The sequence below is a fragment of the Anser brachyrhynchus genome, assembly GCF_964034855.1.
Source record: "Anser brachyrhynchus genome assembly, chromosome: 7".
In the NCBI taxonomy this organism is placed as follows: Eukaryota; Metazoa; Chordata; class Aves; order Anseriformes; family Anatidae; genus Anser; species Anser brachyrhynchus.
Genome location: NC_137701.1, coordinates 17347631 through 17375602, shown reverse-complemented (window position 1 = coordinate 17375602; position 27972 = coordinate 17347631). Strand labels below are relative to the sequence as shown.

At 35.7% G+C, this 27972-nt stretch overlaps 1 protein-coding gene across 12 annotated transcripts in view; it reads right to left on the bottom strand.

Moving 5' to 3' along the window:
* ZNF385B (zinc finger protein 385B) overlaps positions 1 to 27972 on the bottom strand; it is a 170422-nt gene that overhangs the window by 23971 nt on the left and 118479 nt on the right. For 10 of the 12 annotated variants that reach the window (XM_080600694.1, XM_080600695.1, XM_080600698.1 and 7 more), the window contains 2 exons: positions 15695 to 15805; positions 1457 to 1616 (listed from right to left, as the gene is read on the bottom strand). In XM_080600694.1, the coding sequence (XP_080456820.1) occupies positions 1457 to 1616; positions 15695 to 15805 (271 nt within the window). Of the gene's footprint in view, positions 1 to 1456; positions 1617 to 15694; positions 15806 to 18083; positions 18332 to 23364; positions 23369 to 27972 lie in introns of those variants that run through there. The other 2 variants (XM_080600697.1, XM_080600696.1) reach the window with 2 other exon arrangements.

Here is a 27972-nt window from a genome sequence, read left to right as displayed (position 1 = left end):
TTAGATTATTTTATCCTCTCTCAAAAACTGAAAATAGAGGAGTAAATGATTTTAGATATATTGCACAGAGAAGAAGAAAATTAAGTCAGGGATAGATCTTACAGACTGGCCTAAGAAACACATGAGACAGCCCTAGACTTAGAGAAAACAGTTGAAAAGGAAAACAATAGAGTTGGTAAAGATACTGCAACTTGTGTTACTTGGCCATCAGCCTTTGGCACAAGCAGGGCAAGCAGTGCATAACACAACTACACAGCAGGCATTCCTACACAACAGTTAATTCCTCTGAAGTTTTAACTAAAATCTTCTTATTAAACAGTTGTCTGAGGTTTTAGTGTACATCTGGAATGGTAAGCTGTTTTAACTAAAGCTATTTTTGGTGTTTCAGAGTGTAAAATATTTATCAAATGTTTTAAATCTCTTCCTATTCAATAGTGCACATTTTATTTAGAGCAGACGGTACCTTGCAACTGTTTTATAGTAACTTGGCTTGTTCCCCTGAACACATATCATTGCTATCTCACTCAAATCAACGTGTGATTTTCTAGGTGAATCAATGCAAAATTTAGCTCATTGTTAAGGAACCAAATGCAGTTTTGCTGCTGTGGGGAGAACAGGACAACAAATACCCATGGGTGTGGAAATAGTTTTGTTCTCTTCTTTCTTTCTCTCTCTCTCTCTTTTTTATTTTTTATTTTTTGGTCAGAGAACTGTCTGTGCCAATCATCCTATGGCATCCGAGTCAAGCTCAGCTCTTGTGAAGATAAATGGATGCCAAGGAAGCAGCAAGTTTATCACAACCAGATATCAGACCAACATTTGGGTAACCCACAGTAGGTGCTTTCTCCTGGATGACAAGTACAGTATTTCAGACTGTCAGCAAGTTCAGGAAATTCTCCTGTTTCACTCAGTAACACAACACTGACAGAGCAGAAAGTGACTCAACTCTACTGCAATTAGTGTTAGTGATCTTCCTCAAATTACTGACATGGGGGAAAAAAAAAAAAAGTGATGTTAAAGAACTAATGAGCTGTGGAAATCAGGAAATATCTGTGCCATAAGGCTTCACTACATTTCCATGGGTGTGTTTCTCATTGGAGCAGTATTATTCTATTCAGAAAGGAAAAAATTCTTGGAGAGATTTCTTGTACCTCAGCTAGAAATGTACATCTATTGCTATTGTCACATGAACAACATAGCTTATAGGAATAAATTTGATAAGAGGGTCTTAACAGTTTAATAAGAAACACCAGACTTTAGTGTTCAGAGACACCACATATCACAGATGTGGGGAAAAAAAACCTTTGACAGCATCAAAAACAATTCTGTAAAAGAAAACATAGCAAATAGTTTAGAAAAGACAAGTCATGGATCAGTATCATGCAATCAGATTCTCTCATACAAACACCAAAAAGTAGAAAATAAAGAATGTATAGAACAAAAAGTTTTCATTGACCTGATTTGTCAGAGATGTTGGCTGTGACTGGCGTAGAGCAGCTTGTGTTAGCCTTTGCGCTGTCCTTGGAAGACCCAACTTTTGGTTTATTTTTCGTTGCCTCTAGTGCTTTGACCTTCTTGGCATGTTTACTTCCTTTGTAGTGGGCCTCGGCCTGGCTCTACAAAGGAGAACAAATCAGGCTCACTTTTTTCTGTACTTCTGTATAACACAATGGACGACAAGGCAGAAAAGTGACACTTTCAATAGTAGGCACCATGTTATTCCACTTGAAAAATTTTAGTAGCTTTATACCAGTAGTTTTCCTAGATGTAATTTCTCATATATTCAGATGACAGGATTTTAATGAACAGTTTGTGTTTTCACTAACTAGGAAAAAGAGGCCTCAGGATTAAATAAAGCTCTGCCACTTCTAATGTCATTCTTTGCTTCCATGCTGCTTAAAGATTTAAAGAGCTATACAAATGTAAACAACACCAATTGAGAAAGATGCTACTCAATTTTCATGTACTGTTCCCTAGTCTTTATTGCTTTTAGTGTGTAGATGTAGATGTACCATGCTGTAACATGATTAAATAATCCATTTTTTAACTTCTGTTTGATCTAGTACAAAAGTCAAAGTATTTCCATCATTACACTAACAGCAATTGAAACAGTCATTAATAACAATATGACTTCACTATTAGATCAAGCAGAAAGGGATAAAAAGAAGAAACACCATACTTATAAACTTCAATAGACCCAAGTGAAACACAAGAAATGAAATATTTATCAGTCTTGATTGTTTTATAAATTGCCTTGCATATTTTTTTTTCCAAAGACTAAGAAAATTGGAACCCGAAGGACAGGAAGTAGGTAAGCTGATATTTATTATTTTCTCTCTACTGAAGTGTTGTATATATATAATGTATTCTTCCAGGCTGCCCAAACAGAACAGCAGAAATATGTACTAAGATGCAATGTTTACTTCTCCTTTGTCATCAAACTATCTATAGAAACTAGGTCAGTGTTTTTGAAGCTGCACAGCTAAAGCTAGACATATACATAAATGCTTGTTTTTTCAGTGATTTTAATCCCCTATTATTCTTCCTGACTGTATATTACCATCTACCTTGACAAGTCAGGCCACTTCATTAGGTGCAAACTAAGGAACTACATGCTTAAGCCAAACCCAAAAGTTTGGAAATTTCTGCAAATGACTTTTCAACACTTTTCTCATTTGCTAAGAAATTAATTCACTAAAAATGGATAAAGAACACAGTTTCATACAAAGCCTAATTTATTTTCATAACATTTTACATATTGCTATAACATTTTACATATTACTATTTAGCAATAAGTTTGTATTTTTACTATTTCCAAACAAGGTTTATTCAATGATTTGAGACATACTACTATGTGCCTCTATTGAAGGTTACATATTAACTATAAAAGTTAATATTGTAGTTCATTTCAATGTAAAATGGTCAGAGAAAGCATGCTACATGTAAAAAGATGACCACACCTTGGCACCTGGCATATAACAACATCAGTGCAAGGAAACTTTTACTATGTTCATGCAAAAACACATTCTCACTATGTTATTTAGTTCATTGTGTTAAATGAAACAAATTACATGCTTTATAAAAAGCAACTATGGAATCCAAACTTCTTAGAGATTATAAAGAGTGCTGTCATAATGAGGAAATTGTCGTAAGGTCAGCAGAAATAGGCATTACAATACAGTCATCTTGGGACAGCATGTTATATATATATATATATTTTACACAAAGGAGTGAACGAACAGCAGAAACAGCTAAACAGCTGGAATAGACCATAGAACAGACAATTTTGTGGAGTCTTCACAAAAATTATATGCACCATTAAAAGTGATGGAGAATTGCAGTTAAAACATAGGAGTTAAGTTCTTACATACTGAACCTTTGTGATTATATACCCTGTGAAACACAGTGCTTTCTAACTCAAAAGGACAGTGACATGTTGTGGCTGCATTTTTTTTTTCAGTAGGTTTCAGTAAGCAAGCATTCAGTAAGAAAAGCTCCTATATAAGTTTTACTTTGAATTCCTTTGAAATTGAGATTTCTAATCTTCATTAAAAAACAGTAAAGGTTCTACTCATCAGTTGCTATTAAACTATGTGACAATTTAGAAATCTTTGAACTATTAACATATGTACAAGCACAATTTATATATTATAAAGAAAAACTACATGGCTATACCACTACTACTACGTGCACTACTTAAAGGGACACTTCTCAACTTCTGGGTTGGAGCTCCTCGGCTCCTAATGAGGTAGAGGAGTACAAATTGTTTGTATACTGTTCCATCAATGTGCCTTAAGCATGAACAGGAGCAAAGTACCATCACCCTGTCTCTTTCCACCCTTGCTGAGCTTTGTTCATTTCTCTTCAGTTTGCTGTTGCCACATGATGCACTAGAAGGAGTGTCAAACACCAAAAAAATTACATCAACTATTCATGTTTTGCACATATGCACATGCTTGTACATATGTACAGAAATTGAAGCTAAAAATTGAGGTGTATGTATACCCTTTTCATTCTGATACTTGCAACTTTAGAAAAAAAACAGTAAGTACAAGATTTTCCACTCGAGTGCTCTCAAGTTGATGATGTCCCTTTAAATACCCAAACTCTATGCTCCGTGCATGTGTGTGCTGTTGGTAGGATTATATACTCCCTGAGACCAAAGCTACAACATAGGAGACATAGGTGCACTCAAGAGAAAGGCTTAGTAAGTCAAATCCTTGATAATAAGCCTTTCTGCTGATATTTGCAATAACAGTGACAGCAATATCAGTCAGAACCTACTACAGTCTTTGATTCCCTTCATTCAATCCTCATATAGTGTACATGAGACCTGTTGAAAACAAACAAGCCCAAGCAGAATTAAAATTAAGATTTCCTCAAACACAAGTGAAACCTCATGGAATGTGGTGAATGGTTTCACTTTTGATTTAAATTTCATAATTATCATATTTACATCATCAGTTTCATAGCTGTATATTATAAGGACCGAAGGTACTGCAGTGGCCATCTAAATCTAGCTTCTGAAAACACCAGCCTTTCTTTCCCAGAACTTTTTGAACAAGCCCATCATCCTCCAGGGTGGGGCAGGGAGTCAATCTCTGTTTTAAAGTTGCTAGGGATGAAATAACTACCTCAGCTAAATTGTTTCAATAGTTCACCTCATCAGTTAAGTACACGCTATTTATTTCTACACTGAAGTTGTGTATTCTCAAATTCCAGTGGCTGGATTTTGTTAAACCTTTGGGTCTTAGGCTTTTTAAACACATGTGCATGTGCATTTCCATGGCGCTGTGCACGGTAACACACAGATACTTTTTTCAAATGTGCAGTTAGAAGAGCATCCCTTGAGGTACTGAAGCAATATTTTCTAACCCCTCCAGAGGCACCTGAAGTTCAGAGCTTGCTTATTATCCACTGTGAGATGAATCATTGGATTTTGATTGCTTTTTGGTAACTAAAATGCAGAATCAACATGAAATGGTGTTTCCTGTTACTGAATTACAGAATTTATTGCTCTTCGGAGTTTTCTGGAGTCACAGTAAACACAAGAAAAGGAGAGACATGGGAATCCGAAGTTGGAAAGCAAGTTCTGATTATTTCTGGTATCAATTATTCTAATTATTAATGTCCTGGGCATTACTAATCCTAGTTTTATAACATATTTGCACAGCTACCACATTATAGGCAAACTTAATTGCTCAACGTCCCATTTAAAACTTGTTTCTGGCACAATACAGCAATATATTACAGGCTACAACCTTCTGTAACATGCGACTGAAATATTAAACATATCTTTGGAAAAAGCCATGACATTTATTTATTTATTTTCAGTTAAGACAAGAAGCTGAACTTTTATTTTCATTTGATTTGACAATCCAGAAGTTCTGCACACGCAAGTTTTAAAAGACACATGCTGTATAAAAGAAAGGTAACTTAAAAATTTTAATGATAAAAAAAAGAGCAAAATTATAAGTTACTATTACATTCTTTGGAATAGAATATTTTAAATAGATAATGAATGTACATTTTTGATCAACATTAACACTAAACTAATAACTAACTCATGCAAATTCTGTATAATCAAAACTATATTTGTGAAATAAAAAATGTTGAAAACAACAGAAGTGTTATTTAGTTTCTGAAAACAAGAGCTCTAAAATTAGGAAAAGTCAAAATAAAATAACCTTAATGGATCTCACTGCAGTCATGTATTATGATGCTTTTTAATTGCATAATAATTTATTACTATATATAGGGCTGCATTTACTGTATAGATGAATCAATGAAGTAGAACAATTATGTTGATGTCATTGTGCCACAATTCAATATTATTGGAATATTTATTTTTTCATTTAAAAAGATCATTACATTTGTTCCTTATATTATCAAAACTAAATGTCACCATTGAACTTGCATTACTATTATTATTTTAAATGAAATGCTTGCTAGGTCAAGAAGGGCAGGGTTTTTTGTTTGTTTAGTTTTTGATTTTGTCTGTTTGGTTTTTGTTTTTTGAAAAAATAAAATAAAATATTTCATATGAAAGAACTCTCAATCTAAAATGAAAATCTAATTTTCACTTGTTTCTAAAGCTGTATGTGGTCTACTAGCTTTATATATAAACATTTCTACATTTTAAAATTGAATCCTCCTCATTATTAGAAATTATAGGAAGCCATCGGGTACTGGCTAGGAAGTTTAATGAACAAGAGGATTTTCAAGCTACAATAAATGTGGAATTAAATAACAGAATGCAAAATATGTCTTTGTACTGACACAGGCCAAATTCCACAAAAATGTTCATGCATCTGTCTTGCATTAATATTTGATCAACAGAATGCCTATTATAAGACACTAAACAAATGCCTGTTTTTAGAATATCATTGCTCAGTGAAAAAGATGTGTTTTGAGTTCCTTTGCAAATAGCTTAGAATATACTCAACAAGGACAAAAATACGCAGTTTTCGCCTGTGTTTTTTTCAAATTTCTGTACCTTAAAATATTTGCCTGTCCACTCTTTAAGCAATATTGATTATCTCCATTCAAACCCTTTAAATAGTATGCAAAAACGAACAAATCGTTAAAACTTTTTTTTTTTTTTTTTTTTTTACCAAGTTTACAAGGCTAAAACACTAGCTGTAAAGGTTAATGACTTGGTTGTAAGGACAAGCTCTTCCTCTCAAAAATATATTCCCTTGAGACATACAAATCATCCAAATGTCACATTTTACTCAGAATCTGAAGTTACTTGTGAATTGCTGCTTTCAGCTATCAATTATTAAGTTTAAAATCTAAGCATCACGACATTCATCTTCGAGACTACATACATTTGCTATGATGTATTGCCTTATATACTAGATTGCATCTAATAGAACATCAACAATGCAAATCTTCATCTTCTACACCTAAACATGCTTTCTAAGAAAGTGTGACTGTCATTAGCAAATAATATCTCCAGTAGCTTTACTTTGCATAAACTTAAATATATGTATATATAGAGAGATGTATATAGAGAAAGATAAAGATAACCAGGAAACACACAGATCATATAGATTCATTGAGAGCCATATTACCTTCAAGAACCCTTTAAAATTCTGCTAAGTACAAAAGTACAAAATGCAGTACAAAAGATGACAGAAAATTACACCTGTCTGGAGCAGTGACTGACAGTATATTTGAAATCAGCGCTATTCATTTTGACAGTTCACAACTGACTGAGTTTGAGAATCTATTTGCTGTGTGAATGACTAATTAAGTGAATTTATTACTACATAGAGAAGAAATATTAACCTACCAGATCTCTTCAATGACAACCTGATGCACCTGAAATGGTGTTGAAAAAATTTCTCATCTGATATTAAAAATAGATGTAATTGAAGAAATCTGTAACACTGAAGTATTCATGCTTTTGTTACACCAAAGCTGTGTTATTTTTAAAATTATATCTCCAAAACCTAATTGCTCCAAATAGTAAGGTAGGTTACTACTGAAACAGACATGGAGAAAATGCAAAAGCTGTGAAAATCTGCCATGTCATAAGAAAGCAACTAGTCAAACTTAGTTTAAAGCTCTGTTAAATAGCTGTTTTTGAACAGAACTTTCAGCACATTATAAACCTGCACTCTGTAATCATGCAATATTTCTGTCATGTTGAAGCTAACAACTTTCATCATTTTGTCATTTCTGTCTTCAAAACAGAAAATTACCTTCACGAGTTCCTGAGATTTATGCTTTTAATTACCTCCTTTTTGCTTCACTACTCTTCAAACCCAAAGAATCAATATAAATAGTTTATTTATAGGAAAAATGTAAAACATTTGACAAAAGATGATGACAATTCTGCAGATTTTTATTTGATGCTATTGATTATTTTATGTGTTATCTTTTTGACAGTACAACTAATCCATTCAAATTTGCAAAGTTAACATTTGGTAACAGTAGCCTAAATTTCAAAAACTTTTTTTTTTTTTAAGAAGATCACTGTCATCACATCATTTTTATTAGCTATAAAAGCATTCAATAAGGTGACTGTCAGCATCTCTTAATGCCCAACTGTTACATCTGCTTTTTCTGATCCGCCCACAAGGTGTTTTTTCCTTGGTTTCTGAGTCTTTGCAGGCAATAACAAAAAGCAACACTGATTTAGAGCCATCAATCAGAGAGCACAACATGTTATACAAACACATGTTTATGTTGATGAAATGATATCTTATCAACGAGGTGTTAACCTAACTGGCTGCATCACAGCCAGGAACCTTTCTACAAGAAAGGGAAAGTGTGCATTGAGGGAAGCACATACTTCTTTTAGATGTGATCAACAGATGACAAAACTTTTTCAAAAGGAAAACAACAACAACAAAAACAGCAAACAAACAAACCATGTGGACTGCTACTGTAACATATTTATGAATTTTGAGTACAGATGGTGAGGAAAGGGACTGGATTAGCACTGACAGTATTAGCTAGTGCCCAAGCTCATAAGACTCTGTGGACTATTAATACAAATAACAAGGGAGAAGAGAGCAGGGGGAAGCTTCTTGATTTCTATACACAGAGAAAAACAATTTTGCCAAAGCCTAACAGGTATCCTTGCAAGCATGACTTACTTTTCTCTTACTGCTGCAATTTGCAGTGCCAGACACTAGAACAGAGCATAACAGAAAACTCAGGTACAGTCTGGCCAAAGCTCCACAGCTGCTGAAGGGACTTACTGCCACACAGCAGCTGCGGGAGATGCTGCAGACTTGTCTGGTGGCCAAAGGGAAGAGGAAGAATGAGCCAAGAGTAGGCAGAGAAGAAATCTATGGAGGACAGTAAACAGCCATCTTTCCCTTGCCCTGTTGCCTCTGGACCTTTTATAGGTACCATAAAGATACAGCAAACCTTATTCAAACTGCTTTTTTTTTTCTGCCAGAATGTCTGCAATATAAATAATTAATATCAACAAACCAGACCTATGAGGTTAATATGAAAACTTATTTAGCAAAGCTTATCTATAGTCTATATAGATATACCACAGGTTTGGAAAGAATCACAGAATTCTTAAAAGGGAAAGAAAAGAAAAGAAAACAAACAAACAAAACAAAACAAATTTTTTTCAAAGGTTAAGATACATTTTGCTTGCTCTTGGTGGAATAGTTTCATCCCTTGCTCTGGTGGCCTTTACATGAGAGTAAGATCTGACTCACCACCACAATCTGTTCCATGAAGAGGACTCTTTCTCTTCTGCTGGATGGTGTCTGGTGGTAGTAAATGTAAATGAAATATTTCACAATTTTTCTGAGCTGGATTATTAACACAAAACCAGAACTTGAACTTTACTCAAATACTGTATTTTGCTGAGTGGGAACGCATACTGTTTCATCATCGTATAGAAATTAAACAATAAAAATGGTGTTAACAAAGGTTTTAATGCAAAGATGGAAACACCTATGTCTATTATAATATACTGAAGTGAATCCAACTGCAACAATTAATAAATGTTATTTTATTTTAAACAGTTTTCTAAAAAAGGCACGTTCATCTGCATAACAGAATAAAGTTCATGCAGGCAGAAATCTATATCTCAATTCTGACTACTCTGATTAATCAGTCTCATCAACTACCAATCCTCACATTGATATCCCTTTTAAATTGATATTTCTAACTTAATCCAATGCCATTTGACTTCCAGTACTGACCATCGTAAAAGTTTGTTTAGGAAAAAGCTCCCTGCTCTATTTTGTCCTCACTTTTTTTCTCAGTTCACTTCCCTTCATGGTTGACAACCCTACTAACTTCCTTTACTTCTTTTTTTCTTTTTCTTCCCTGGAATCATACTCTTTAGGTCAATTAACTTTCTGCTACTTCTTTAAATGCTACTCTCATAACTAAATTCTGATCCCCACCTCCACTGAAAAAGGGAAAAAAAAAAAAAAAGCACAGTTAACAAGCTGAAAATTTTAGAACAGATTTTAAAGTTTCTAACAAAAAAAGCTCTCTACACTTAAAGTGTGACACTCTGCTGTCCCCTCATCTGTGTGAAATTAATTTACATTTCCCCTCAAATTACAGGTCTCTCTTTCCACATCAGCTCTGTTTTTATAAAATAAAATAAAATAAAAACTATTCAAGCAAAATATTTGATTTTGTCAAATACCATTCCATTCTATTTTAGTTTCCTTATTTTCACTTTTATGAAAATCATATCAAACCCAAATATATTAGCCAGTCCCCAGTTAAAGTAGCTCAAAACGTATCTGGAAATGTTTCTCTACATGAATTATTAAATAATTCATGAAGAAGAATTCATAATGCATTCAGAAAATTTGATGTGTTCTTGTATTTTACTTTTGCAAATTTTCTTTGAAATATATTAGAGTAAAGCTTAACTACCAGACACACTGTTAGGCCCACTGTGCCATGCGAGTGTCTTGTGCTGCAATACAGTTTTAACTGTCTGGTTTTAACAAAAGAACTTTAAGTACTACTTTTATACTGTGTGACAAATACCTGGGCATCTCTCTACAAAAACTGCATTTGCAAACAACTTGTTATGTTCTCTGAAGGAATAATACTGAGTGCCTGAATGTATACCAACAGAAAAACAGGTATGTAAATTTGATTCTCTTTAATTGAGAAAGACGTGGTGTTCCTTAACTCAATCGTCTGCCCACTGGCAAAGTTAACAGCATTAATTTCTAAAGGTTCATTTGGGAAATGTTCATGATTAGTATTAGTGCATTTGCATAAGTGCTGTACAAGTAAAACCTATAGCCTCTGCCTTCTAGTAATGGTACATAGCAGGGATGATGGAAAAAAGGACAAAGGGGACATAGAGTCACACTGACAGTCATTGGTAACATACAGAATCTTCCTTAAATTAATTATATATTCAAGCTATAGCATCTTTCTAGAAAAGATGAACTACATTTGTTTTTCATATTTTCTACACAAACCATGCCTACCAAGTCTCTTCATACTATTAGGTGTTCATTCACGTTTTCTTCACAAGCTTACACAAGCAAAATAGCATAAGTAGTGAGCAACCAAGGATTTATCCTTGTTCTGCTTTTACTAAACCAGTCTTACAGTGTAACATACCCTTTTGTTTCCTCTGTAAGTCTAAAACCTATCAATTATTCTATTTATAAATCATTGGAACTAAACTCTTTGGTTTTCAACTCTGTAGGTAAACAGTTAACAGTTTGGACTCACCTCAATCATTTCATAAGTACCCTTTCAACAATTTACCATATGCCAAATAAAAATTGCATATATTGTTCCTGCATAATTAATAAATTATGATGGGCATAAGTAGTAGAAACTGGAGTCAGGTTCTTGATGTAATGTTCTTATTATCAAGGCCCTGTTATACAAATGATTTGTAACAGAGCTTAATTAAAAAAATAATGCTGACCACCTTGCAACCTTTTTCCTATTTTTCCTTGCAACCTATTCTCCTAGTCTTGCTATTTAGGCTTTGCTTCTTTGAAACAAAAAGAAAAATAATGCATGATTGTTTTGCATGAAAAACAATGCATGTTTGAAAAACAATGCATGATTAACAACAAAAAGAAATCCAATATGACTATGAAGAAGAAACAAGATGAGGGACAGAAGTACCACTGACAGAGGTCACTTTTGACCTCTGAAATCTGCTATTCCAAAGTCAAAATATTATCTTCTGAAGAGGTTTAAAGATCATAAATATTTTCTTTGCTAACCAAATTAATATCCTGTTTCAGAAAAGAACAGGGGAAAGAATAACCTCACCCCTCACTCCCCCCTCCAAACTCCATATGGTTGTTCCCTAAATTACCTTTTGAGATTTATGAAGCAGAGACAAGATACGGAAGAGAATATCTTGAAGAGATATATTTATTTCCCACATGTATTGACAGATTAAACTCCATTGCATAGAAAGAGTATAGTTGGAAGAGTATGAGTCAAAATTCATTTCTGTTTTGAAGGAGGATAAACTGGTCAGACTAAAACTACACTAAGTTTGCATGCAGATCTTTTCCTTTGGCTTTGCTTTTAAAAAATGTTTTAAAATTACAGAAGATTGGAAGATCCTAAAGAATTCCGTTAGAAACTCCCTAGCAAACTGAAAACTCCCAGAAAATTTTGCTTCTCAAAATAAAGAAAACATCGCTTCAACATTAGGTATGTTTACTCCTGGAGTGAAGACAACTTATTTTAAAATGTGTTCCATCCCTGATATTAGACTTTATCCTCCTGCAGATAGCTGCAAATCCCTGCTTCTGTTTCTGATGTCAGGACACTCTTTCTTAACAAAGCTAAACTAACAAACACACTAACAGATGAAAAGAAATCTGAAACCTTTGCAATTTACTGTGTTAATTTAATGGGAGGCTGAAAAACAAAAAATTGACTAAGTCAGAAATATTTTGGTCTATTGATCCAGACCAGTGAGTACCCACAATGTGAAAAAAACATTACAGGCAAGGAAACCAATTTTCTTCTCACAGACAAATATCCACTACTCATGCAGTAGATAGAGCACTACTGGAATCAGGTCAGAAGCTTCAAACACCATGCAGCTGAAATTCATTTAGGAGGAAAAAAGAAGTAAGAAAACTACTTAATAGCTATTTTTTGTCATTTTTATTTCATTTGCTTGCATAATTTAGGTCAAAGGAAGTTCAAAGGAACAAAATGCCCATCAACTACAAGGAGCACGCCAGCCTTGTAGAGCTAGAGGAAGGAATTGTAACTATGAAGTGGATGAACTGCAAATTTCATTCTGCAGTGTGCTACGCTCAAGAGTTTGATGCAAGTTATCATAATTTGATGCCACCAGAAAGGGTTTCAAAACATTCTTATAATGTTGCACGGTGGAACAGATCCTCTGAAAGATTCAACAGATAATATGGTCACAAATATCTGACTGCCTTCTCCCCTGTCCCCAGACACATTATAGACTGTAAAGACTGTTCCACACCCCAAATAAAATTTCACATTATAAAAGTACCAAAAACAAAAATACAAGCAAAGGGCCCAGGTTTTTATTTTTATGAAGGAGGTTACAAGCTAAGAAGGAACTATGCATCATCATTTCAAGGCGTAACAGCCACAAGAAAATACTTGTATTTTACATTACATGCATGTAAAAAAAAAATCCATCAAGAGATTACAAAAGAGTCTCCAGAGCTGATTGGAAAGGGCATTATCTCTGAAATTATGACAATACAGATTATCACAGGCTGTGAGGGAGGAATAATATTTAAATAAAATAAAATCTCACACAAGGAAAAAAAAAAGGCAACACACACATAGATGAATAACTCTCAAGGTTAGAAGACTGAACCTGGAGAAAAGGTTTAAAATCTTATGTAAGCTTCCCAGGAGAAACTGAATAATGTCATGAAAGGCTAGACAGCTTTTACAGTAGAAGTGCTATTCTATGAAAACTCGTTCTCCAAATATTGCTGTATGCTCTGGTTATGAAATATTTTTGAAACTTTAAGTATTTTCTAGTACTAATAACACTATTAGAGTCTCAGCACATTCTAAAATCGAATTTCCAGGTTGCTTATGAATGCCCCGGTAAAACAAACTGCTGTAGAAAATAAGGAACTGCTTTTTATCACTACCAGCAGCATGGTCGTGATGCCTCATCCATTCTTAAAACCATCCATTGCAAAAGGATTTTATCTTCTAGTAGCTAGAACTGGGCATTTTGAGCATGTTTAGAAAGAAAGGAGTATGACAGAGTATGAATACAGCCACCCCAGAAGAGGGAACAAGGCTATAATCTGACATGCTCTTGTGATGTCACCATTTGAAGCAGAATACAATATGCACTTTTTGTTCTACCTTGTGAGCAAGTCTAGATAGGAAAAATTGCTCAGTTGGCAGATGTACAAAACGATACACTATTTCATCTCTTTTTTGTTTTGTGCCACTGAGCTGTGATTCAAGCTACCTGCCTTGATATACTATTGTCCATCCAAACATCACTGTAGACGAAATGAACAACTCCTCTAGGGACATGACCCACCAGCAGGAGGGATCCTGACCTCAGAAAGAGAGGGAAGAGAAGAAACAGGCTGAGCCACCTTCTCTGTGACAAAAGAAGGCTCAACTCAGAAGCAGAACTTTATTGGTTCCTTGTTTTAATCAGTTAAAGTAAGTATTTGGACCAACAATCAGAGCAAAAAGATTTTTTAAACTTAAACTTTAACCTTAAAGAGAAATGACAAGTGAACTAAATAAATAAATAAATAAATAAAAAGACTTTTGAAATCTGTTAAGTAGATATTACCACTTCAAAGAAAGTTTAATAAGCTTGTGAAACGATGACAGATTTTTGATTCAGAAATCAATTTGAAGGTAAGACTGCAATGCTTCAAAATCCTTGCCAGCCTAGACAAGAAAGTCAAACTGGGGAAATCACATTACAAGTCACTTCAAAATAGAATAGTAGAGGCAAGAGCAAGAAAAGCAGAGCAAAAAGTACCAATGCTTTATTGTGAAACTCCAGTAGCACCAACCACTCAGTAGCCTTGAGGAGCTGTCTTCAAACTATTTTAGACTGAAATTACGATAGCAAAATATTTAATATTCATGCATCACTTAAGTAATAGTTCTTACACTTGAGAGCAACAAAATATCTGAGAACTTTTTGGTTTTAATAGCTTAATAACATTAACAAAGTTTCTAGGAACAAATATATACTTTTAAACTGTCAAAAGTCGTAGTTTCATTACACTTTAAAAAAAAAAACTTTTAACATTCTTGGATTTCTTTAGTTTTCAAGCTGCTTGGGAAAAACTAACTGGATATATATTTTAAGCATATCAGTCAATATACACTTTTGGAGTGCCCTTTCTTTCTTTTGAATTACACTTCAGGAAACAGTTTCCTTGAACCTTATCATACTTAAAAGACAGCTAGAGGTAAACAAACAAACAAAAACGTTACTGGAAAAGGTGCCCAAAACCTGAAAGAGTTCAAAGCCAGGTTGGATGGGACTTTGAACAACCTGGTTTAGTGGGAGGTTTGGGGGTTTGGAACCTGTTGATCTTTAAGGTCCTTTCCAACCCAAACTATTCTATGATTCTATGAAACCTGGAGACATTATCAGAAAGGATGTAGGAACAATAGGAAGAAGGTATTTCTTTTAAAAGAAAAGTGGGTATGACATTAAGATAACACATAGTTTGTCTGCTCCTTCTTGAAGGTTACTGGATTATCAAATAGGGTATTGTCAATGGATGTGATGATGTATATCATGCAGTCTTTATATCTGGAAATACAGAGGTGCTGTTTCAGTGTATGTTTGACTGAAAATCATGCCTAAAGATTTACTGTTTGGAACTTGAGAAAAAAGTACAGCCTAGTCCTCAAATCCAAGAACAAAGGTGCGTGGTAGCAGTCGGCACCAGTCACTCAGCTGGTCTGTTTGCCTTGGCAGTATCACTCTCAATCAATTAGTTAAGGTTATGTGTGAAGACCACTACTTTCCAGACACTTTCAAGAAAAATGAAGAACAATGTACCACTACAGACTTCCACTCTGAGTGGGCAAGGTATCACCCCATCAGGTTGAGCAGCATGTATGCAGAACTATAATGACTTACTTTGGAAAAAAAAAAAAAAAAGAGGCTTGGATTAATTATACAAATTGTGACCAAATAGAAAAGGCAAGGGGTGGGGTGGAAGGGATGAAAACAGCCAATACTCACATCAGAGTTAAAGCGAAGCTGGCAGACATTACAGGAAATGACTTGTTTCTTCTTTGGGGGAACGGACACTCCAAAGGTATGGTTTATGACTGCTTTTTGCACAGGATCCATCTGGAGAACAAACAACAATCCATTTATAACTTCTCAGGGCAATATACAGTAAAGAAAAAAAAAAAGTAACTTTCTACTGGAAGCCTATTCTTTACTTTTTTGAGATAAACAAGGGGAGATAATATTTCAGTCCTCATAATAATTAGATTTAACACAGGTTGGGGATTTTGTAGCCTGCCAGAGCTTATAAAAACAACAACAGGCAGCTCCATCACTGCTGCCACCCCCAGGCTACCAAATAACCTCTCCCCAAATCCTACACATCCTCCACATTCTCAGGGCCTGATAGTCACATCTGAATTGCAAAGAGGCCCCAAAAGCCTCCCCATGTTACCCAGTGATTCAACAGACGTTATGAAAAAACAATTTTGCCCTCTAACAAATCCGTGTCATTTGTCTCTATTTGTTTTTCTGTTCAGTGATAGATATCATCAGTTATTTGGAATATATTATCTCCTGGAGATTTCTTTGTCAGAGAAAGTCCTTTGCAGGCTCCATTAGAAACATCATTTGCTTAGAAAATGATCACAATCTCCAAACATTTCTATGCAGAACTGGTGAGTGACAGAGTCTTTGGTAAGACTGCACCAGGAAAAAGTAACCAAAGTTAGCACAGTTCAAAAAACATTTTGACACCCTGAAAAACTGGAGATAAGTAAAGCACTGAATATAATCCTAAATTTGATCATTTTCACAATTTGGAAATGATTACATCTCTGCTAAATACCAGGACCACTGCTGAACACTAGTTGAGAATATCCTCAAGACTGCAGAGAGCTCTGTTAACTATAACGGCATGGGGGAACAGCACTGGAAGTTAAAGAAGGGTAATAACTGCTACTGCATTAAGGTCTCAATTAAGCATAATGTCTTGTTCATGATGCAGTATAAAGATTAAAATGAATTTTTTGATTCAAAGATTCAATCATTTTTTCAATTTGTATAAAATAGTATATCTGGAGTGATCTCACAGCTGACACTGCTCTGAGCAGGAAGTTGGACCAGGTGACCTCTGATGTCCCTTCCAACCTCCATCATCCTATGAGCACTTGTGCATGTGTGGTCTTACATTTTTAAATTAAGATACGAAATAGAGTCTGAAAAGGAGAGGAGGAAAATGGCCATCTACAAGAAAAGATAAATGCTTATTTCCCAACCTTGTCTTTAAATCAGCACAAGAGAAAATAGTTCAATTTGCTTGAAAGATACATTTTTCTGAAGCTTGTTTTGCAGTCACAGTGATGATTTTTCCTTTACAGTACTATTTTAAGAAATGAAACCTGGCTGTTTAATCTTGGATGATACACATCACATATCTGACAGCAAACTGACTTATAAAAGGAAAAAAGGAAGTTGAAGTTAATGATTTATTAATTAAAGAATTATAATTTCAAGTTAGCTGCTTCCAGAGTTTCTAAACCTGAGAATAAAGATTGCAATTTTTCCTTGGAACAAAACCATGCTTCCAGAGAAACCTGCATTAACAAGGATTTTTTCTGCATATATGCACATCTACAAACAAAAATGTAAGAAAAACCTTTTGCATCATATCTGCCTAAAAATAGATTCTCTAATAATCCATTACCTAACATTCAACTCCTACTAAACAATTTTATTTTTTTGGGGCTAAGGCTACAGTGGTTTCTTGCTAGATTCCTCTTAAACCAAATGCGTGGTTTTGTAGATGTTATTGCTATCTAATTTTTTGGAGATAATACAATTTTTAATCAGCTTTTGCCATTAAATTCTGGACTTCATTGCCACAGTGGTACTATGTTAAGACAAACAGCTACAAAAGTAAAAACATCATTTAGAATGAAATAGTGAATTATTAAATGACACCACAGTGTTGCTACAATGAATGCGATAAAGTCTAAAATAAAAACTGAAATAAACATCCTTATTTCGTGTTTCCTTATGGACTACAGTAACAGTTCAAAGTTTAACAGTTTAAAATAAAACAAAAACCCTGTTTCTGACTTTTTTCATTTACTGCATTCCCCCGCATAATATAGCACAATTATACATGCAGATTAAAAATTTTTCATCATTCATTTTATAATAGATATGTTATTTGATACACATTATCACATTTATAATATATTAAAAGATTGCTGTATCATTAGGGAACAGCATTTTTTTAAAAAAATGGCACATGTTTTACTTCTCAACTTAACTACTAATTGCAGGTAATCTAGAACAAAAAAGTAATGCTGAAAAGTACCTCAACCATTTGAAGTGTCTGAGTTCAGTGAGAAGTAATAGCAAAAATACCTACTAGTGTCTGCAGTCCCATTTAAAAAAAAAAAAAAAAGGAAAAAAAGAAAAGAAAAGAAAAAGAAGCAATGCTCAACGATTCCTCTGTGTGTTCCAGATAGCAATCCACAGTGCTAACATTAGCAGTCATCAGTTCAAAAACATACAAGGCAGACTATGCACAGAGTCCCAGTTTCAGACAGATGCAGCAGCCCAAAAACAAACTCTCACAAATAACACAGCTCGTGCTGCCTCCAGAAAGTACCACTAGGGCTCCCCTGGGAGCAGCCACTGATCCTTCCCCAAACCAGAGCCCCACATGTAGTCGCAATTAGAATTCAAGAAGCACAACCTATTAACAATTAACAGGTTTTAAATATATCAGAAACTAGGGTGGATTACAGCATGCTGGAAAAAAAAAATAGTATCTCTCTGTTGGAAGATTAATGCTGCAGGGTAAACTGATCTCAGATTACTAAACAAAATTATCCTCTTCGTTGCAGGGAGGGAGGCAGTGGGGAAGAGGGAGCAAATTATTTATTGAGGTATGTATTAGGAAATGATGCAGCACACTGAGCAGTTGGGAGCACCGGTATTTAAAAAGCAGTTCTATAAAAAAATAGTAACTAAATAGCTACCACAAATTCAAATAAAAACTTGCACTATGCTGTTTATGCTAAAGAATAAGTGAATAAATAATTGGCTCTAGTATCCATAAACAAGTTTAACAACCTTTTAGTCTTGCTCTCTTAGTTCAGTTCATTTAATAAAAAGTTAAATTAAAAAACATCTTTCCAACAAAGTTGGATATACTATTGTTTTGCAATGAGTCTGCCTAAAACCATCTGAACTATTACAATGTGCAAGGATTACTATTACAATGAGCAAGGAATCTGTACTGGTTTCAGCAGTAATCTCCTACTAGTACTTCTTTTTTTCCAGTTTCAGAATATGTAAATGTAAGAGACATCTACAACCACTGAGGTTGGTGACAATGACTTTTGAAGCACTTCCAAAATGCTAATGCAGCAACAGACAATCGAAAAGCATAGAAGAACATAGTAGCTAACCTCTACTGCACCTCCACCTCATTTTGCCCCCTGCAAACAGCCGTATGCAGTCATTAAGAGAAGAACAAGAGCAGCACAAACATACATGGCGTTTCCCTCAAATATATCATTTGCATTTGTCCACGTACTTTTTCCTATCAGAAATTTTGCAGAACCAAGTATGTTTTATGTGTATTTGATAAATCCCAGTGACTTTCTCTTCAATATGCTTTCCCAGACACTCCCTAAACATTAGAAAACTCCACACTTTGCACTGAGCTCCATTCCCTACAACCTGCTGTGTCAAGAAACAATTTTTCTTCCTTAAGCCTGGCTCCATACAACTCATTTTTCTAAGGCCTGTACCACATACAAAATTGTATCTGTGTTGCTTGATCATTCTGCACATAGACGTTGTCCCATTCCTTGGGGCATCCTTGCTGCCCTTCTCAATTCTAACAAATTGGTACAAATTCTATCTAACTTTTCAAAATGCTTCATACATTACTCAGGGTGGATCAGAGCTGATCTCTGAGCAGATGTTTTTCACAGAATTCCATATCAAAAACCCAAGTTCCCACTCCCAAGTGAGAATAGCCAACTCATAGCACATTATTTTGCATGTGAAGTTTTGTGAACTTTTCCTTCCATGTACATCACTGTATATTTATCTAGATGGAATTTCACCAGACATTTCTTGTGTACATTCTCAGTCTCATTACAATCTTTCACTTTTTTTTTTTTTTTTAATCTTTGTTCTTACTACCTTGAAAAGCAATTTCCCCATTAGAAAACTTCCTCAACTCAACGCTTAAGTACCTTTTTGGCTTGCAGTAATCCTCTTATGCCAGGTTACTCAGTTTTCTTCAAAATCTTTGCTAAGGAGCTTTGTGAAAAATCCTTTGGTAATTCAAAATGTCTCAGTCAAAACATCCTTACTCACATGTTTGTTGACCCCTTTTGAACATGCTTGTAAAGAAGGTTTCCCCTTTAAAAAGGGGATTTGTAATTTATGATTACAATTTCCAGATAGTTTACAGTATGAAGTGTCCTCTCATACTATTCTTACTAAGGTTCCTATTAATTTGCTTGGCAAAAATATGTCATCTAATAGCTTACATTTTCCACAGAATGGATTTTAAGAACTTGCATTACATTTCACACGATTCAGCCCTCGGGTACAAAAGCATATACGAGCTGTTACACACTATCATCGGTAATTCATTTTATCCTTGAGTTCTGTTATAACACTTGCTAACAGAAACTCTCCGTGCCCTATTTTTTTTTTTTTCATGGTACCACAGATTCTTCTTTTGTGCCCTTTGGGAAGCAATCCAGACTATACTAAGAGACATCAAAATAGGCACAAGAAAGAGGGGAAAAAATTGAGCAAGGGCATCAGGAGAACTTCTTCCATTAAACTGAAGTTCTTGTTATTTTAACATGTCTCTACACATAGCAGACAGCACAAACAACATCTTGTAAGCCTCAGAAATAACTGTACTGATCCTGATAAGAGGTAAGCTACTGCAAACAGAAAGGCTAGGTATCATTTCTGAGCCTTTTGATTGAATAAGTTGACAGTACATTGCAAGAGCTGCTTTTTGTGATATTGCAAACCCAGAATACTTTCATTATTTTTTGCTCAGGTGCAATCTCCAATTTAAAAGCTTGGATAAACCTAGATGTTATCTGAGCTGAAGCTTTTGGTGCTTGCCTAGTATCTAGTTAATAACAACGCAAGCTGCTGATAAAGTAGCAAGGCTAAATTGCTGGTTAGACATCTACACTTGTGATGGTCCATTGATCTACATTTGCCATTTCTACCTAATGACCTACTCTCTAAGCTTTCAGTCTGTTCCTGATCTATTTAGCTATTAATACATGGTAAGCAAGTGTCATACATACTATTGCCACCACTCCAATGAAAATCTACACCCAAAAGCTATCTTCTCATAACAGCAGCAATAAAGCCTCCGTTTCATGGCAGTGGAACTCAAGGATCTCCAAATCAAAGTTTAAAACTGTGACTGGGAATTTATGCCCTCCACTCAGTTACCTTCTATCATGACAACTCTCAGGTCAAATCTAAAGTTGTCTGTTAGAAAAACATTTGTAAACAGAATATTGATAGGTGGCTATGAGAAATTTAATGAAGTATCACTTAAGAAACTTCTGTACAAACACTGACAGTGGCCCTAAGGCATACTGTGCTGTTTTACTCTGACAAAATAAAATTTTTAACCGTATGTGGAACAAACTGATAATACAATCCAGTGCTTCCCTCTGGCAATCAAGGGGAGCAAACAGTGACATATATAAATTACCAATGCAGGGCAGCATCTAAACTAAATTCTGGGATTTTTCTAAACTGCTGGGCTACCCTCCTTATGAGTGTGCCTTTAAAAAAATATTATAAGCAAGTACCTAGGCAAACAGCAACAAACATCCTGCAGATCAGATCTTCCCAACATCCTTCTTGATCATGAAGCTGTGCTGACATGGGCTTATTCTGTACTTGAGCTCAAACTGTCAGGAAAGCTGAGCATGCTGCTATCATGGAGAGTGGTGATATGCTGAAGTTTAGCATTAATTCTGCCATATACACACAGCCTTCTACCACAACGGTACATATAACGATGACCAAAGCAGTTATGGAAGTGAATAGCCATACTCAACAGAGCACATAGTTAAAATGTCCAGCACAAAATCAGAAAATTCAGCACTGCGATGCAACATTTGACATGATTAGCAATCCCAGACTGTCAATAATCTGTTCTCTCCATGTTTGTGATGCTTTTGTCACAAGAGAGAACATATTTCTCATTGGGCTAATGCGAAGAGTAATATACTGTTCAAGTGGACACTACACTGTTTCACATTTCCTTCGTTATTTTGCATTACCAGGAACACCTGCTAAGGCACACCTCTTACTTTTCTTGAGGGAACTCTGTCAACAGTGCCCATGTATCAGCCCTGCTCAGCTAGCACAGAGCACATCCCCAGAGATGTACTTCTATACGGTGAACATAGAATCATAGAATATCCCGAGTTGGAAGGGACCCATAAGGACCATCAAGTCCAACTCCTGGCACCGCACAGGTCTGCCCAAAAGTTTAGACCATGTGACTAAGGGCACAGTCCAAACTCTTCTTAAATTCAAACAGACTTGGTGCAGTGACTACTTCACTGGGGAGCCTGTTCCAGTGTGCGACCACCCTCTAGATCATGTTGTTTCAATAAAACCTTTATTCACATGAATAACTCTCAGGGTTCTGACACTGCTTCAGAGTGTTGTCCAAGACAGAAAATGCAATAACATGCAGGTCTCCAACCCCAACCTCCCCACATTTCTATCTCAATGCTCATCGCAATGTTCTGGGGTTCAAAAAATCAGACAGATGTAAATGGCTAGTAGGTGAGCCAGGGGAGAGCTCTTTCCAGATTGTCTGCAGCTGTGTCAAAGATTTGAGCAAATATTTAAATTAGAATAGAAAGAATAACGAACTTGTGACATTATAGTTTTTTGCCATAATCCTGTGGTCTGAGGATTGCTCTTATCATACTTTGTTGTTTAACTACCTCTCTTTGTACTTGCACATCATGCATATATATATACATATACATATAGCATGAAATTTGGATCTTACTGAAGTCAAACCCAACCATATGCAGGCTGCATTGAGTCCATAACTTTACCATGAGTGTCTTTGGAGCAGCATCTCTCTGTTTTGTTCTTTTTAAAATTCTGAGTAGGTGCCTTTTCCCAAGCTCAGAAATACATAAGCCTGCACTTCTTGCATTCACTGAGACAAGGCAGGCTGCAGGGACTAATATCTCCCTTCCCTCCCACATGGTTCCCAAAATACAGGAACAGCATTGTACTCTGAACACAAATGTCCCTGAATACAACTCATCACTGTGTTTGCCTCTTCCCCTCTCGATCAATTTGGCAGCAAGCTCCAGCTTCCCCAAGGAAAACAGTGGCTGTGATAGCCGTGACCTCCGCATACTACTACTAGTGAGGGAAATCAGCCTGAAGACATTTTAAAGCAAAACAAAAATCTTGTTGTAATTCAGTTGCTAACATGTCAGACACTACAGATACCCAGAAAGAGTTGTTGAAATAACAGTGAGTACTTAAAAATTAAAAAATAAATAAAAAGGAAAGAGAAGGCTTTGGAGTTTACGTTTCAACATCCTTTTTAGTACAAGACGACCAAAAGCGCATTCAGAGCTGGGAACAACCTTTTATGTGTTAAAAGAGATGAAATATTAATAAATACAGCTTCATCATTTTCCTTGTAGAGGTTACTGTTGAGCTAATTTCATTTTTGAAAATTCTACATTATTTCTGCCAACATAGCTGCAGGGCTGGAACCCTTGGCTTGAGACATTGATTTTCTGTCTCCTGCCAGCGGCAGTTAGGCTCCCCTCCCTGCTTTACGTCCACTCCTACGGCATAATGCAGAGTCCCTTAGTGTACTACCGTCTTGCTTGTTCCCCTTTTGAAGTCCAGCCTGCACAGGAAAATGAAAAGGGGTGATTCTCTCTCTGTGCCTGTATCCGCAATCACACAAAATACTGAAAGCAACACCTACAGCAATTTACAGATTTGTTTTAGGTTAGAAGAAACCATTACATCTGATTTCCTGAGAAATGCATGACAGTTTCTCACACACTGGAGAGCTTCAGTCCTTCCTATTACAAAGTCTGATGATGTGTGGTCAACCAGAACCTAATTTTTTTTTTTTTTGGGCGGGAAGGGGGGAACATGACCTTGATTGAAAAGTTTCCAACTAAGATAAATTTACAACATCACTGGGGAAGCAATGCTAATGATCAACTATTCCCACAGCTAACATCCACACCGTGCTGTGTCTGTTACAAACCACTCAATCTAGTTGTGCCTCACTCAATTAGATTAAAGGGCACCCTAATGTCTGAATGTGTAGGCACTTGTATACACTGCAATCAGATCAGCTCTTAACCTTCTCTTGGATAAATCAAATAAGCTGAATTCCTTAAGCCTCTCATTATAAAAGCCTTGATTCATTCGATAGTTTTTCCTCTGACTCCTCTTCAGATTTTCAATATGCCATTGAAGTATAGGCACTAGAAGTGACAACAGTATGCTCAAATACACTCTCTCTTTACCTACTTAATTAAATCTTACTTCTTTTAACAAGAAATGCATTCATCTTCTTTCCTCAGCATCAACTTGGGAAGCATAGCCCTACATCTTTACTGACAGGCCCATTTATTCATCTTGTAGGCTAGCACAAACAATTTTGCTGTATTTTGACCTAGTCAGGGTGGCGGAGCAGGCTGAAACACCACCAACTCTGGGAGTCGGAGCAGAGGCTGCTTTCAGTTGGGGTTTCATTTAGAAAGTCTAATTCACAAGAACTTGTCTGACTGAGCTCAGGAGGCCAAGTATGAATCCTGGCCTTCTCAGCAAAATTTTCTCTCTCCTAAACCAGTGCAAAATAGTTGCTTAGAATAACATAAACAAAAGTAAAAATGTTCTACGTTGTCCAACTGAATTAAAGCCAGGGATTTCCTGATCTTTTGCTCTTCTGTTAACCCTGTCTTTGCATTTCTTTGGCTTAAATCAAGAAAATCAAATATTAAATAAATAAATAAGTCATGTAATTATTTTAATCTCTCCCTTCCCTTCTCCCTATATAATATGATATGATTAAGCATAGAGATCAAAAGAGAATTGAAAAAAACATATTTTCATTCTCTTTTTATTATCATTTTTTTTCAGTGCTAGGACTATTCCCTCTTATTCCCTCTGCCCTTTCTTCCTTTCACCCATGGATATATTTATTGTACATTAAAAATAAATTCTGGTTTAGAAAACAATCATTAGGAGAGCCTTAAAAAAACTGTTCTAAAAATTAAATTCCACTGCTGTTTTAGAAATTGTTGTAATTAAAAAATAAAAATAAAAAATTATTATTAAAATATTTGATGTCTATAGAAAGACAACCCAACAAAACAAAGAATTGGTAAGGCACCACACTAAAAACTTCTGAATTTGGTCTCGGTTTCTTATAAGGCTTATCCACAAGTGAGGATACAGGTACATAAAAGGACTGAGTTTGCAAATGTGAACACCAAATTATGCTGCTGGCATCATTTAAACAGAGGATGCCTCCGTTTAAAATAGGTTAAACTTATGGTAAAAAAAAAAATGGTTAAATTTCCTGCTCTGGACAGGAGTGGAGATTCTTGTAGTTGAAGTAAATAAACAGAAAGCTGCTCAGCATGTTTTGGGACAAAAGCAGGGACAAAAGAGAATTCCCCCCCATATGCAAATGGGAAACAAGGAAAAAAGTAAATACCTGAGGTTTAATGCTTTGCTTTATACTAAACTGAACCAGCTAAAAGAAATCAGCAGCTTCATTTTCAATGCATTCAGATTACTCCTTTACCACCATACAAGCCTTTGCATCTGTAAGATGAGTTTTGAGGACTATGACAGACCAAAATTGAGAAAAAGAACAAAGTACAACCCCACTGGCTAAAGCAATACTTAAGTGATATTACAATTTCCCTTCCATTTGTGATTCTAGTGGCTCCAAAGTTTAACTGTACTTGTATTATTCCTCTCAAAAATGTGGAGAAAAAAAAAAAAAGCTGAAAGGTCTAAATAACATGTTTACAACTCTTCAAAATCCTCTGATGGAAAACGCTATATAACTGGTATTTATTATTAAGGCTGCTGTTATTCAGAACACTTGGCTGTGTTAACCTAAATGAAAAACACTACCAGCAACATCTTCCTTTCAGATGCAGAAAAAAATAAAAACATACTACTGTATGAGACATGCTGGAAATCAAACCAATAGCATACCCTGAGAGCACAGCTCTTCTTTTTACACTGTCTATTACCATCTGACAATAAAATAATACAAATAGGTAAACTAATATGAAAATTACCTTTCAGTAGAATCCTGACAAAAGATTCAAGCCTAGGAGGTAGTGGTCAGAAAAACTTACATAATGTGTGGGGTGAGCAAGATTCCTAATTCTTGCTTTCATCTTTGAGAATGCCTTTAGACCTCACCCTGTCTGTTTTCTTAATCTTATCAGTACCACGCACTACACAAACAATTTTTAAAATGCTTTTGATTAAAATAAAAGAACAACGCTGTATTTGCATAAGAGTCTCTAAAAGAGAAATCCATTTCTAATCAAACCTGCCCTGAAAATTAACGCAGAATCAAAATCTGATTGTTTGTATTTGTTTGTAAATCTAAGTAAATGAGATACAGAGTAGGCAAAAGGAAAAACTGGTCTTTTCTAATACATCTCATTCTCTTTCCATAGCATTAAGTTGGGGTAGCATATGAAGTTTGTACGTATCCACTATGGGATCAGACAGATTGTGTATGGAGAAGACCACGCTGAAAGCCACAGCTCTTGAAATGAGCCCTCCTCAGGTAGTTGAAATGGCTTGGTCAGGGCCTCAGACCTGCGTACCATCAGCTTTCAGGAATGCCAACAAAAGACAGCTTTCACACTATGACTCTAAATTGCCATACACTATTCTTAAATTGCTGTAAAACTGAGTGCATTTAAATTAAAAGACCGGCAGCTATACCCACATTCAGAAAGAGAGAGTACAACAGCCATTAATTCTTGGCTAATTCTTGTCATTTATTAATTAATCACTTCTGTAATTCTTACTTTTTCATGGTGGGATGCAAGCAAGCTGTAAGTGAGGGCAGGAATGCTGAGCAGGTACAGCCAGCATGCCACACGAGCAGGTGCTTCTGCATTCAGCTGACACATCAAGAATCGAGACTTTTCTAAAGGTGCTCTGGATTCTTTCTTAGGACAAGAGAACTTGCAATTAGAAACTACTGAAATCTCTATAAGCACAGTGGTGAAACACACGCTCCCCGTTTGTCTTAGACTGCAATTTTGCAACTGCCTGCTGTGAGAGGAGACATTTGCCTCACAGTCCATCTTTCTGTGGTCTAATGTCTGAAATATTTATGGCTAATAATCTTCTTCCTTTAAACATCTTCCTTGTGTCATGAAGACACTACTAACTTAAGAAAGCAATTCAATGAAGATAAAGGCTTTTTGGCTACACCGTGTGCTGACAAGGAGAAGGAATACGTACTCTGGAAGTGTCAGGGAGACTAATTCCCAGCTTTCTGTAAAGACAGATGAAACAGGCAGCCAAGGAATTGATCTTCTGAAGGACTCAGGAAATGCTAGAATTTGTATGCAGAAACTGTAGTTCTTTAAGGAATTAGGCTGGTGACCTAATTACTTGTATGGACAATAACAGAAACAGTGGAACAATTCAGGAACCATTTTTCAAAAACCACACCATCAACACTGAACGCCAGTAAAGCGGTAGGAGAAGGCCAGCGTGCTGGGGGACATCTGCTTCTTGCTGGTGTGTGGCAATGCATTCGCTCCTTAGAGACAAGGCTTCCTATCTGGCTGCTGAACTGGGAAGTTAAAGAACCAAGCTTATCCATCCAGATCCTGCTAGAGAAAATGCAAGGTAATGGGAATCTTCAAACAATTATTAATGTTTGAGGAGAATCACCTTTAAAGACAGTCTATTATTTTAGATAAGACTTTTTTTCCCAAGAATAACATGCATTAGAGACTAGAAACAAGTCAAAAAATATTTATTTAGACTCTTATTTAGCAGAGAGTTGCTCTTTGAAGAGATTTCTGACAGGAGCTAAGGAACCTACATCTTTAAACTGAAATACCACAAACTGTAAAACCTGTCAAAGAGTGAGTGACAACTCCCTGCTTTTGGCAGCACTACTCCCTCCAGCGTCTCCCCCCCACCCCCCTTTCCACATACAGACTTGGTGT